Source organism: Apaloderma vittatum, unplaced genomic scaffold (assembly GCF_000703405.1).
Source record: "Apaloderma vittatum isolate BGI_N311 unplaced genomic scaffold, ASM70340v1 scaffold8867, whole genome shotgun sequence".
NCBI lineage: Eukaryota > Metazoa > Chordata > Aves > Trogoniformes > Trogonidae > Apaloderma > Apaloderma vittatum.
The window spans coordinates 27,944-42,583 of NW_009726695.1; the positions used below are offsets into that span (position 1 = coordinate 27,944).

The 14,640-nt window shown below is 38.1% G+C and overlaps 1 protein-coding gene across 1 annotated transcript in view; it reads right to left on the reverse strand.

Annotated features, from left to right (window-relative positions):
* The window catches only part of LOC104276913 (rho GTPase-activating protein 21-like), a 67,652-nt gene that overhangs the window by 23,948 nt on the left and 29,064 nt on the right, over window positions 1-14,640 (reverse strand). The window contains 1 exon segment of the mRNA XM_009873385.1: window positions 4,657-6,601. Coding sequence (XP_009871687.1) covers window positions 4,657-6,601 — 1,945 coding nt within the window.

The following is a 14,640-nucleotide window of genomic DNA, read 5'->3' on the forward strand; positions in this document are numbered from 1 at the left end:
TAAATTTATGCTATCTGTTAACCAACAAATACCCAAATATTTTTATTATGACAGAGGTTTGTAGAAAAACAAATCCTGGAACACAGTAAAAAAAAATATAAATAATTTATACTTGAAAACTAGCATGAAAATCAGCTCTTAAAGCAAGGCAAGAAGCAGAGTCTGCCCGATTACTAGCACAGAAATCACTATAGCTGCTGCTGTGCTACGGGCAGAAGCAAGAGAGGTAAACCCCGAGCGACTTCTAAACAGTGAACCACGATTAGCAGTCTGCTGGTCACCCTTACAACATTTGCATTCGAAATTCAGCCAGCAGGAGATAGGCTTTAAAAAGCCACAGACACAAAAAGGGAATAAAGACCACGTAGTAAAAGCTATGAAACTCTTGGCAAAATCTTTAAATCAATACAGGGTACTGGATACCAAAATTTTAGTCTAGTACAAAAGAGAACAGAGAAATTTATGGAGCACTTAAAACCACATTTGGCTCAGGAATGTTGTTAAGTGCAAATGGGTAGAAAACAGAAGTACCAACATTAAGTATCATATATCCTTGTCCTGTTCTTACACCTTTCCTCAGGTATCCATTTCCAAACGGAGAGTGGACACTCAATTTTTACAACCCTCTGGTGTTATCAAAGTCTGGTCAAATATTTTTATCTGGTTAATTTTCTCCCTGTTTCTCATAAATCGATAGTGATGCGACCTGAAATTTTTCTAGGGTAAGGATGTACTAGATATTTTCAAAAATCAGATCACACACCTGAGGAAAAATCTTCATACTTATCTGATGCTATCATGCCAAAAAGAAAAGCTCTGAAATAGGATAAGCTTGTTTGATTTGAAAAAAAAAATTATTAAAACGTCAAGACAATGTTTACTCAGGCTTAGTATTTTAAAATATAACCATTTAAAATTAATTTTCATGTGACAACCTACTTCAAAGTTGGAAAGAACATTCACCCAGTAGTAATGGCCAAAGCCCTAAACTGCACTGGTAAACAGACATTACAATCACGTTAAAGCCTTGAAGCAGTTTCTCCATTCCACTCAACTCAATCTGAGAGTTGGATTACCCTTTTTTTAAATTGCTTTCTATTCTACAAAAAATGGTGTAAGATTGAAAAAACCAGTTTAAAGCTAGCTGCAAATCTCAGACATACACGTCTAGTGTGCGTATCTGAGACCTGTGGGAAAATAACTATATTCTGAATCAACCTTTTCTTACAAAAAAAATGTTAAGTAGCACCCTAATTTCCATTCCAGTGCAGGTTAACATATCCAAAATTACACAGTAGGTCAGAAACTGTATAATTTGCCGTTCTCTAACAGAGATTATGTGCAAATTACAAGTCTGAAAAAACAAACATTAAACACCACAATTACTAATACAGTCACTGACAGAGGTAATGGTATTTTCACTAGTCTAGAGAACAGGTGAGACTGCTTCTGGCAAAAAGGAATAGCCATTCATTAAACTAACTGGCATAGTTTGAAACAATAGAGAATATTCTCAAGAAGAGAGTCTTTCTTAGATGTGAAATAGAAACAGCAGCTTTCCAAGCTAACCACAATACCCTCCATTTAGTAGCACATGCCAAGTACTGAAGCCGGCAGTACCAGGGTACGTTTTTCTGTGAAACCAGAAATCCTCCAAGAACATCTGTTCACCTGAAGAAGAGTTTGAGCGCACAATATCTTTCCTATTTTTTTCCCCAAAATAAATCAGTTTCTCCTATAAAAGATATTACATCTACCTACCAGGTTTGCTCTGAATAGATCTCTTATTTCTACTAGCAAGTGCAAATCAAAACTGAATCTCCCTGCTTCAGAACAGATTTTTTCTAAAAGGACAAGTGTCAAAAGGCAGTTCTTCAGCAAACCACCATAATCCCTGTAAGGGAGATCAGTGGAATCTGCCTGGATTTCTGTCTGTGGTGCAGAGCACCATGCTACTCACAACGGGTAAAATCATCCCAACGTTGGGCTATACTCAAGAGCAGGTTAGGCACAAAATACTGCTGCAGAAGCCAACTGTTCCTGGGAGAATTTCTACCAATATATGATCTGGTCATATCTACTACTTTTAATGAGCAGAAAACAATAAAAAATAAACATATCATGAAGTACTTAAAATGGCAACAATATCTAATCTTGGAAGATACTTATTTCCCCAAAATTTCCATTTTTACACTGCTCCAAAGAGCTACCATACAAGTAACTTACATGAGTGCATTTATTAAATGAACCATACCTTAATAAAACCTAATACTACAAAACCCAGTTATTTTGATGTAAACATAAGGGAAGCATAAGGTTGTCAACACCAAGGTACACCTTTGTTCAAAGTAACATCCTACTCAATCATCACACAGAAGAAAAAAAACCAAACACAAAACAGCCCAAACCAAAACACCAAACAGAAAAAGTGACTTTTCCTTCAGAAGAGTTAAACAGCCTTTAACCAAGTTTCAAAGTAGACACAGGGATTTATTTGCCTGATTAAGTCCAGCTTTTAACAAGTGAAGATGTAATTACGCATAATGATAGCGTAACAAACAAAATTAGAATAACACATATTAATTCTAGTTTTGGAAGATGCCCACTTTTAACGGCATCTGATGCTCTTCCTATTCAGGTTATTTCATCTTGAAGGTGCTGAAGCTGTGGTGGAAGATTTCCATAGCACCTGTACTAGCACAAGATTTTTCTTGCTAGGAGGAAGATAGCCACCAGTACCACGTTGGCTCAGACTGTGCCAATGCCCCAGCAGAACCACTTTCTAGTATTTCTGGAATATTTGGGAGATTTCACTCCAAGCAACTAAAGAGCTTGTAAGAACCCACACAATCCCCCCTGTGGTGTTGTGCCAAGAGGCTGTAAAGGAGAACTACAACTCTGTTTCTTCTGAACTGCTCAGCTGCTACCAGAACATACCACACTTCCCATGTTTAAGGCTTCTTTGAACTTTAGCCATCAGATTTCTGTACAATTTGAAAGCAAGCCACATTACGTAAGATTTCACGGCAAATGTTTGCCAGAATTAAGGCAGAAGATACTTTTACACAACATTTAAATAGTAGGGGATTAGACAACTCCCAGCAAGGACACCCAAGTGAGTACAAATACCGCACATAACTTCAATCAAGTGTCCAAAGCTAATTTTAGGCATGGTATTAAGAAAATATGCACAAAGGCCAATCACATACTTTACAAACTTCTACTGACCCTTACAGAAAGAAATATCGATAGAGTCTAAAGAAGAATCCAAAATTACTCTGGATACTGATGCATCCAGTAATAATAACGACAAAAATCTGTACAACTCCCATTCAAAAAAGAAAACCCAATATAAAACCATATGCTAACTAAGAAAGCATTTTTATTATGTCTTAAAATTCTGTCAAAAGAACACAATTGTTGTATCTTTTGTATGACTTCCGTTCTTTGATGCATACAAAGCTTCTTTGCTGTTTTTGGTTATTCACTTTAAACAAGTAGCAGATATTACAGATAATTCTAGGAGAAAAAAAAAATCACTGCCGAAGCTCCACAACAGAAGACAATTGTTCTAAGACAATGTAACCTTAGCTCCCTTAATCTAATCTGTAAAAAACCTGAAGAGTATTACGAAGAGTTGTTTTTCACAGACGTGAGTTTGAGAATCAAAACCTAGTATTTTCTAAATCTTACACTAAATTCAAGAACACAGTCAGATAATAAATCAACCCCTGTGGAAAACAGTCCCCTGACAGCTAGACTTCAATGGATTAAACCAGCCACAACCACAGAAAAATCCAACTCGACAACAGTGGGGCAAAAACAACACAGGCATTGACTACTTGAGTAGAACAGAAATGCTCTGTCACTGCAATCCACTCTTCAGCAGATGACTCCAATTCCTCACATATTCAAAACTGGATTTTATGTTATTTTTTTCTACTAAAAATTCTTCCATGAAATCCTATTTTCTTCCAAATTATCTCAAAAGCTCTCAGTCCCCTTTCCAATAAGCTCCCTGTTATTCCAACCCTGTCTGCGTCACAACCCACAGGCGACTCTTCATGCCTTCTCACATTCTGCTTCCACAAACCCTTTAATTCATATCCACATCAGCACTTACAAATTCCTGTAATTTCATTGCTAAGCTTTACATCGAAAAGGCTTTCTTCCCTCTCGCATATATCAGACAGCTTTTACCTTAGATGACAAACTTTTTTTTCACAAATCACCCTTATATGGATTTGCATCCATATTCTCTAGAATATATTTGATACTAATTAACAATATTTTGAAAGGTGTGCAAATACTAGCTGTCCATATACGCAACATCAGTGACGCAGTGATAACCAGATGCCGTTACATAATGCGAACTTCTCCAGGAGGATAAGGAAAACTCCAAACAAGTATTAAACCATTCTAGATTCTTTTTGCATTGATCCTCAAGGACTCCAAACAAAACAGAATATTTTTTTTTCCTCCATTGAAGATTAGTTTTACTCTTACCAAGCTAATTTCACTCTAGATGAGAAAAGAGTCCCCCATGCCCCCCAGCCTCTGGGTTTACAGGAATGGGAGTCAGTCAGCTGGCACAGTACTCTCCATCATCTTTAGCAGAGAAAAACATGTAATGTACACCGGAATAGTTTAACTCACCAATAAATGGAATAGAAGCCAAGGAGTCACCAGGTGGGCTGGAACCTGATGCTTTCCTTTCCTCTATTCTTTTTATGTGGACTTCTCTCCGAGCATCATTAGGTAACCAACAGGTAGTGTCCGAGGCTGCCTCTTGGTCATTTACAGCAAGAATGTAGGATTGATGCCTCAAAGGCTGTGGGGTTTGGTGGCCAGAAGGTGATTTGTCCCGCATGACCACGGCGTCTTTGTCATTTTCCTGAATATCTGTTTGCAGAATTTCAGGCTCATGGGCATCTTCCCTTTCAAAATCCTGAATCTTTTGCCTGATGGAACCATCTACTTTGTCAGAGGTAGTTGAACTCTCACTTGGCTGAACAAGTTTGGTGGAAGCTGGAGAGAGAGAGGAGGGTTGGATGGTTTTGCCAGTTTCTGTTTTGTGATCCGGGGCACCTTCAGCTCGGATTCTTGCCTGTTGGTTTAACAGACCACTCTGATGCAAGTGATTTACTGTTCTTTGGTCTTTGCTGGCAATAGCATCCAGGCCCTGGTTAAGGGGAAATGATGGTTTTGCTGCATAGGGAGCAGAGTTCTTCAAAGAGCTACTTTTAGAACTTCTGGCTGGTGTGAGAGACAATCGCTCTTGTGAAACAGTTAGAGGCTTTGAAACTCCACCAGGAGTTTGCAAGTCTCGAGAAGGCTGTAACATTTTTATATCTGATGGAACTTTCTGAAAGTGAGAACCAGGCAGAGAAGCTCTACTACCTGTTCTCCTGTTGTCTGAAATATAAGCACTGGGAGCCATAGAAAAATTTTGACCTCGAAGGGACATGTGAAACGCATGCTGTCTAGACCTCTCATAAATACCTCGCCGATCATCTTGTTCGGTAAACCCTGTCCACTTGTAAGTCTTCCTCCTATCTCCATTGGCATCTGCAATCAGATTCTCAGAATGGAAATTTTCTAGCACTTCACCCTGTTTGCTGAGATAATCCCAGGACCGAGCCCTGTGATTTCTAGCGTTAACCGAAGGTGAAGTCAGAGTATCCTGTGAAGCACTTCGTGGCCACTCTTTCATCAACACAGGATCTTCGAGTCTTTCCTGGGATACGCTTCTCTGCCGGATCTGAACAGACTGCGGAACTCTGTCGTGAGAGGTGCTCCTGCGCCGTACCTGTGCAGCAGTGCGATTTGGCACCACCTGATTATAGTCAGTTGTATTCTGAGAAGCTGCTCTTAAACTATCTAACCTTTCCTGTATGGTTCGGGAGCCATACATGTGCATACGCCTGTTATCAAGGTACTCTTTGTAAGTTTTGTAGGTCTTCCAGTCTATGTGCTGGTGGGAGGCCGGAGAACTGTAGTGATTAGTAGAGACTGGGGGCGAGTCTGCGGCTTGAGCAGGAGGTCTAGTGCTTGGGATCCCTTCTGGACATACCACATAATTTGAAGCTTTATTTAGGGTTCCAGCTGGATCAACTGGCCTCGTTATAGGAGTCTGGGGAAGCACAACGGCAGTGGACACTGAAGATGGCGACGTGGTCCGTGCTTTTAGAGTGCTTTGATCTTTTAAGCTGTATCTTACTTCCTCTGTCCTGTGTGACGGACCAGCATGATTATTTCTACAAGATGGCAAATCTACAGCCTTCTCAGAAGGCACAATAACAGTCCTTACAGTTTCATTGCAAACGCACACGGCTGTATTTGATTTTGCAATGTCTGTTGGTGATGGAGGCACTTGTATTTCCATTCTGTAGGCCCTCTCTGGCTGTGTCAATGCCCGTACTGGTCTACTGACTTGCTGCTTCCCCAGCGAGAAGTCAGAAGACAGCTTGTCACCAGCTTGTGCCATAACAGAAGCTGTGGATGTCAGGCGTGGGTAACATATCGGCGGTGGTTCGGGTATGTTGTGGGCATTACCACTGTAGGCTTCGTTGCCTTTCAGGTAGGCATCTTGGGAATACGCCTGTGGAGAGAAGATTAAGTGAGTGTTCAGAAGTGAGGGAGATGGTAAAGTTCACCATCTGGCATTTGCACAATCAAGCTTCGCCAAAGGCGAGACAAGTATCAAACTATCTACAATTTTAGGTAAAAATGTTAGTTAAAAAGATGAAAATAGCATTCCACCCCCTTAGTTAGCAGAAACAGAACGAGCATCATCATTCATACACTCCCTCCCTGAACAATTTAAAAAAACCTTCAACTAATGACCAATTCTAGGAAAAATTGCAGCTAGGGCACTGAGGCAGGTTTTCCAAAATCCATGAGCACAAAACCACCATATTTTTCTCGCTCTTCATTTTGCTTTCTATCATGATGCTTCAACACATTCTTCCTGTTTAAGCTTTACATTACTGGAAACCAGAATTCCATGGCAATTGACAGGTTAAAATGCTGCACAATGAATGCAGCTATCACTAGAAAATTCTCTATTCACTTTGTGTATAAAACAACTCTGTTCACATAATGTAGTACACATGAAAAGTACACACAAATATACATACACACACTCTTCTAATACATCTTCTACATAAAAGCTACTGGTCCTAAATATAAAATGAATTGAAGCAGTAACATCTTTGTTGTCAGCCAACACCCTATAAGTCATCTTACATTTTACAGGAGACAGCTAGTACATAGCACAAAATCTTACTGAAAAAAAAATGTTAATTATTATTATTATCTAACTTCAGAGTACAAGCAGTTTGAAAATCCATGCATATCCACTACTGTTCACACACTACTAAAACACAAACTAAAATCTCAAATCAGTTTCTTTAGTGCATTTATTTGCACCTTTCTGTTTAAGAGACTGACACTTGAGAAAAAAATCGTTGTATTACATACATTCAATGCATTTCTGTAGCCTTTTAGAGAAGCAGCATTTATCACTGTGAAATTAATAGAGCATTCAAAATAATAAATCAGTGAGAAGCATACAGCATACTTAAACAATATCCTATGACTGAAAAACTTTAGCACGACTTCATTCAGATTAAACATAATGAAATAGAAGAGCCAATGTAGAGCCTGCCAATGCAACAGAAGATTAAAATAATTTCTTGGGGCTTTTACACTGTTAGGCGTGGTATCATATCATAGCATTTTCTGTCCAAATCATAACATGCGCAATTCCAGAATAGCAACGTGCCCTGTCTTAACATTAGACAGGTTATAAAAGCCCGAGTGCAGCCATAAAATTAATACAGAGCAAAGTACAGAGGAGGGCGAGGCATTTGCAGCACCGCTGCAATGTTACACCGAGCATTAGTGAAGTGCAAAATATTAAAGCACGCTGAGAGAAAAATGACCAAATAACACAGACACAAATCACAAATTAACAGATTAGCATTATGAAGATCCAGCTCAGCCTGTCTAGCTCATTTCCCATAAACTTGCCGTTTCATATTCTTGCTTCTCACAAATCATTAAGAAAAACATGCCTTACAAAACCACCAGAGAAATGGCTACTATACATTTCTTACCAGTGCTGTGACATCCTTCGTAAACTGAAGCTGGCAGAAAACAGGAAAACATAGTAAAAGCTGCTTACAGATGTAAAGACAGAATTATCTTGTCATATTGATGTCGAACACAGCAAGCTAAAAATACAACTACACTGATTTCACCGGAAGGTACCAACCGAGGTAAAGGGCAGTAGAGCGTAAAAAATAACTTCAGCCTCCTTGTAACCGTGTCCATCTCCAGCTTTTATTTGCTCCTCGCATTTATCCTCTGCCCTTACAGAAAGCAAAACACATTTGTGCCATTTTGCCTTGGTGCATCCCTACAGCTGCCTGCAGAGAGCTCTGGCTCTATGCAACCAGACTTCCCTTCTTCCACCACAGCAACACGACAGTCTCTTTTTTCCCCTGCGCTGCTACCACCCCTGCTTCCCGGTGACGAAACAACGGCTTTATTATGCATTTAAAACAGCACACCCCTTCCCCACATATATCTGAACACAACCACAAGCTGTCAGCTGACTGCAGCTGCTTTCATGGTGTACATCTGAAATTAGAGGAATGATGCTGCAGAAAACAGTTACTCATGTGATTCGTATTTTTTTCCTCCACTCATAGTAAAAATCAAGCCAGGTTTCTTCTGGTACATTTAAGGGAGGGAAGGAACATGCAAAGACAAATATTTCAAAATCCTTAAATAAATGGCTATTTATGATCTTGATAGGCTGCAAGAATTTTTTTTAAAAAATTAAATTGGAAAATATGCTGAAGACCCAGAAAACAGAGCAAGAGACTACTGGCATGTAAGACCAAAAAAAATCATCCCCCCAGTCAGAAAAGAATTATCACTTTACACAGCTGATAAAACTCTTCAAAGCCTGGGACATGCACACATTACACCAACATAAAATACACTCCATTTATATTTTTGTAAAACATACCCATGACAAACAATGCTTCATTGACTTTGACAGCAGAGAGGCTAAATTCCAAAATTACTCTGGGGTGATCATAGCTTAGGACTACAAATGAGTATAAAAATCAGTTCTCAGCTCTTGACAACAGTTATCACATATATTAAAACATCTTCTTCAAAGACGGCATTCTCAGAGGGTCCAAAATGAGATCAGTCAAGATTTCTGCCCCCTCCCCCTATAGAGAGTATGTTTTCACAATTTCAGGTATAACCAGACACTACTGATTCTGAGAATGACAGTTATTGGAAAAAAGATTTTGATGATGGAAAGTTTAGTTCTCCTTTCAACCTCATTCCACCCACTTCCCAAGAAATCACTGAAAGAAAGCTCAGTATTCTACCAAAGCTGAAAAATTTATAAATGGGGGCGATGATATTTCGACAAATAATATTAAATCTTTGTTTCATAATTTTGATCAACAGCCTACAGAGAAATATTGTAACTTAGAAAGAATCGCAAGGATCCCTTCCAAATAATGTCACACTGAATGATGCATTATCAACCTTTTTAACTACGAAACATTTAAGTTGCTACAACCAGAAGGTGATGGTTAACTTTTTAGAAGACTTTTAGAGACTAAAAACATGAAGTACACTAATATGTTGGTTAGCATTCATACACTATTTTGACACTTAACATATTTTGCAACTACATATAAAACACCATTTGAATATTACTCTCCTCTCCTTTTATTTCCTCAGATTATATAGTATGCAGAAATACTACCTTTATCTCTAAGTGACTGCAACAGAGGACATACTCATTTTGTAATGAATAGAGTATGGCTTAAATTTAAGTCTAAAAACTTACAAAAATAAAAGCACCTTCCCACTTTCAAGACAAAAAAAAAAAATAAATCCAGATCAGTGTTGCTCCCAACTCAGACACCAGCCAAGGCACTTGAATACCTATGGGAGCTGGGTACTCAGCAGTTACTCAGAAATTCCAATGTGATTGAAAAATCAGCCTTGATGTTTTATGATATCTTTCCCACCTTCTCAAAATAGCAGTAGTTATGGAAAGCTTACCATACAAATACAACAATCTAGAGTGACATTAACAGCTTTGATGGATAACCACTCTGCACCAATTACCAGGAGAAAACTGCTGTGCTTGCAGTAAGAACTCAGAACGTTTCCAGTTATTGGGTACAATTTCCTGCCCACTTTGCAATCTGGTTTTGTTTGCACCAAGTTTGCAAACTCCTATGGCAAAGAATTATTTCTTACTGTGAATCTACGTACCTACTAGCACATTAAGAGTTTCACCAGAAAGGTAACACATTCATGCCACATCATATGCAAAATAAATTTTAAGCAAAAGCATTCTCCAAGATATTTTATTAACCCTCAAATTCAGCTGAAGGGTTTGGCTCACATTTTTCCCCCACCTGATTTTATGCCATTTGATGTTCAAATAACAACAGCCGATGCACAAGGGTTCCTCTCTGTAAGAATCATGTTGAAACCCTGTACTTTCAAGAGCTTGAGTCAACTATGTCCTACAGCCGAGTTCAAATCCACAAAAGCACGTAGGCATACGCTTCACTGAGGATGAGTATGCCTCACTACACTTCACTAATGGATGAATAACAACACTGATTTCAACTCAGCTACTTGCAATATTGGAGATAAACATTTTGATGAATGAGAAGCTCATGCACCCAGCACCTTGCAAGACTGAGCCTGAGGCATTCTTCCTTCCTTCCCCAGCCAGTTTGGCTTCAGATTATGTTTCTTTACTACTAAACTCTTTTCTTTCTTGTTCCTTATTCTCACACTTAGCATGACTACAGGAACTGTACATCAGAAAAAGGCTTTCAGCTGGCTTAAAAGGAAATATTTTTCCAGTTACTGTTTGCTCTGGCAAAAATATTAATAACACAGCTCAAGTGGTTTCATTTTAGTGAGACACCCAGATAACATTACTTGGGGCAGAAACACCACGCCCTTTCTTCCCAATAGCAATGAAATTTTAGTCCATAAAATTCAATGTCTTAATCTCAAGAAATTTAATTTCCAAATATAAGCTGTGTAAGAGACTTTCTTGTAAATACTAGTCTAAATCAAGGTGAGGAACGTTGAGGCATATGGTACTTTCTAGCATATGCAATATTAGATAACAAAGTTTAAGTCTCTTCTAGGTCACTACGTTTTCCTACCACACCCCTCCCTCCATTGTGCTTCCTGCCAGAGCTTTAACATTAACCTCTGCACACATTAGTAACTGCATCAGTACAAAATCTGAAAGTAAACAAACGCTCCAAGACCCTGGACTAAATACAGCTACTTATGAAAATATTTCTATTTATTGAAAGTACAGCAAATGAAAACACTTCACAGTTTGCCAATGAATCAGCAATGCTGCTCCATTAGGTCTGATGCAACTGGACGGTCTCAGGGAAAAAAAAATAAAAATTGTTAGAATGGACTACGGGCAGACCTGTAGTCAGAGGCACGAGGTTGCTGGGACATACACAACTCTAGAATAAATTCTCTTATGCAAGTTGGTTTTATTTTTTCTTATATTTTAATAGAGGTGCAGCACTGGCAGTGCTACAGAGTGCTACAAGGCCTTGAGAGCTGCCAAATTCCACAAAAATTTTAAGTATCAGAAATGACAAACCAGCAAACTCTTCTGCCCAGATCTCCCAATAGACTGAAAACTTCCAGATTACCTGACCAGAATGAGGTTTAAAAAAGCAAAGATGTGCTTCAAATTGTTTTTGCTTTCATGGTCAGTCCCATTAAGGATTTTTTTCCCCTCACAATCTATGACAAGAGAAACATTTCTGTTCAAAAGTGGTCAACCTTCAGTTACCAACATGCAGTTTCAATGGTCTGTAATTTTAAGGAAGATTAGGATGTAAATTAAAACACATGCAAGAGGGAATTATAATAAAAGACATCAGTAGTAAATAGCCCACTTTTATTTCAACATTTAGCATTATTCACAGAATGCCCAATAAAATCTTTTTGTAAAATTAAACTACGGAGAACTTTCAGAAACACTAAGTAAGGCAGGTTTCAGATTTGTATGCTATTAAAATGTATTGGTGACAACACGTAAGACTAGAAGTAACCTGCCACCTTTTGGGGCAATTTCTATGAGGAAACGATTTTTAAAACGTTCAAAATAAAACTGTCGGAAGTAAAATAGAAGTGAGGAAAGATGAACTCACTTTTGAGTGTGTAGCCAGAAAATAAAAGATGAAAAATCAGGATAACTTAGCTATAATGTGCGTGTTTATGTACACATACACAAAGTAGATGTGCATATTTACAATTCTATATCTATATATATTTACATATAATAAACTTGTGTATCAACATTAAGGTGCTATGTAACAAACAACCTTCCAAATAAACAGCTCCAGTGTAGACCATATTAAAGATACTATTTCTAGTTTTTTCACTAAAAACTGTGATATCTTGAAATGCCTGATACTCAGAAATTCAGTGACTTGTAACCTACATTCTTCTTTGCATACATATGGAATTGTTAGCAAACAAGCAAATTCCAGCACGAACATACATCAAAAAAATGGTGCAAAAATCCTGCATACTAAGGACACCCTAACACATACATGTTAGGCATTACAAAGTCTCTTGACAACACTGATAGAGACACTGACCTGTAAATGGGCTTAGTAATTTCAATTTTTGCTCTCTGTGGAGCATCTTTACATTCGGTATTTTCTGTGTAGCACAAAAAGCCTTTGAACAACTAGAAACTGTCACAATTTGAACAACTTTTTAGTATTAAATTTGTTATGCAAAGGCTACAAAACAGTAACAACTCTATTAAATACACTGGAGAACAGAAACTATTTGTAGTCGACCTAAATGTGTCTTCCCCTTTGTATGAAGTCAGCAGTACTAAAACCTACAAGATGCCCAAATTCTGTCAAAAAAGGGTGAGAATACTATAGAAACTGTATATAGATACATAAAATGGGAAACACTGAGAATACAGCAATAATCATCACCATCCTCCTCATGGTCTCAAAATGGTTACACACCTACAAATGATATAAAATTATCGAAAGAGTATTTTAAGTAATATAACCTCAAATTTGAGGAGGAGCATGAAAAATCCAAACACATTCATAGCTGTCATGAGTTAACATTTTTATCATGGACAGAGATGGTTTAAATATCCTTTCTCCCATCCCCAGAGTGACATTTCCTAGATCAAGCCACTGAACAAACATGACTGACACCGACTTCACTCATGACAGAATCTCACAGATAATTTCCTTCTAGGTAAGCAGTGTTCACCTGCCACAGAGGGTGATGACCTGTGGACTGGATCACCTCATTGTCAGCACTGATGAATGGATTTAAAGCCCTGTTTCAAGAAATTCTATATACCGAGAGGTTCACAGACAACCTGGGCTAGCAGGAGGGGTGTCCCTGCCCATAGCAGGGGGATTGGAACTAGATGATCTTCAAGGTCCCTTCCAACCTTAACCATTCTATGACATTTCTGAAGCCTAAACTCAAGGTTTATAAATAGGAAACTAAGGATATAAACAAACAACTGTGTTATGTAGGTAACCTGGCAACTGGTCATCACCACATGGAGTACACTGCCAAGAACTATAAAACTTAGCACAATCAGCATACTTCCTGAATATAATGAAACTATTTCATCCTAATTGCCCCAGATAAACTTTTCATTAGCTCCCACTACAATACCCAGCAGGGCTTTGAGTGTTTCTATTGCTCCAGCATACCAATCTTTTAACATCAACACATGATGATGTTACCATTTGAAGATATTTACAGTAAAATTTATGACATATGTCAAAGAAAACACATAAATTCTTTAACTTATTATAACAACTTACATAACATAACCTCAGTGACAAAAGTGCAAGTTTTCCCTCTAAAAATAAGAGCACTCTACCTTATGATTTATTGCTCACTTTACACTTATACTGACATTACCACTACTGAGATTATCGTTATCACTTATATGAGTTGTCCTTCATTCAGGAATAAGAATTTGCTTTGAGGTTTATATTTTTAGACAGAAGATTTCTACAAAAGCTAATACAGCATTAATCACAAAGACAAACACCAAAAAAAAGTATGCAATTTCTCAGCTGAAAACAAAAAGCTACTGCCTTTTCCCAAGAAGTGAAGGAAATAACATTCTATGCTGTTAATTCTGAAAATATTTTAAACATAAGTGTTCAGCTTTGAGTATGGCAAAGCTCTTCACCAAATCTTGTCATGAGAACCAGAGATCCTAACATCTAGATGCAGAAGATGAATAATCATCATCTTCAGATGAATCGCACAGATTTTTCATTTGACTATACTTAGTAGTACGCTGTATCTCAAAAGACTGCTAACTGATTTTTGGAGTGATTTGCCATCCTCTGTGGTGGTCTACAGGGAGAAAACTACAGGCCATAACTGAGAATTTTTGCTGTGTGATGCAATTAAATCTTCACATGTTGCAACTCTGCTGAAGACTGACACCTGAAAGCATACATATTAAAATGCAGACTGTCATAGAACCACACAAGCAAACTGCAGCTATCAGAACTCTTT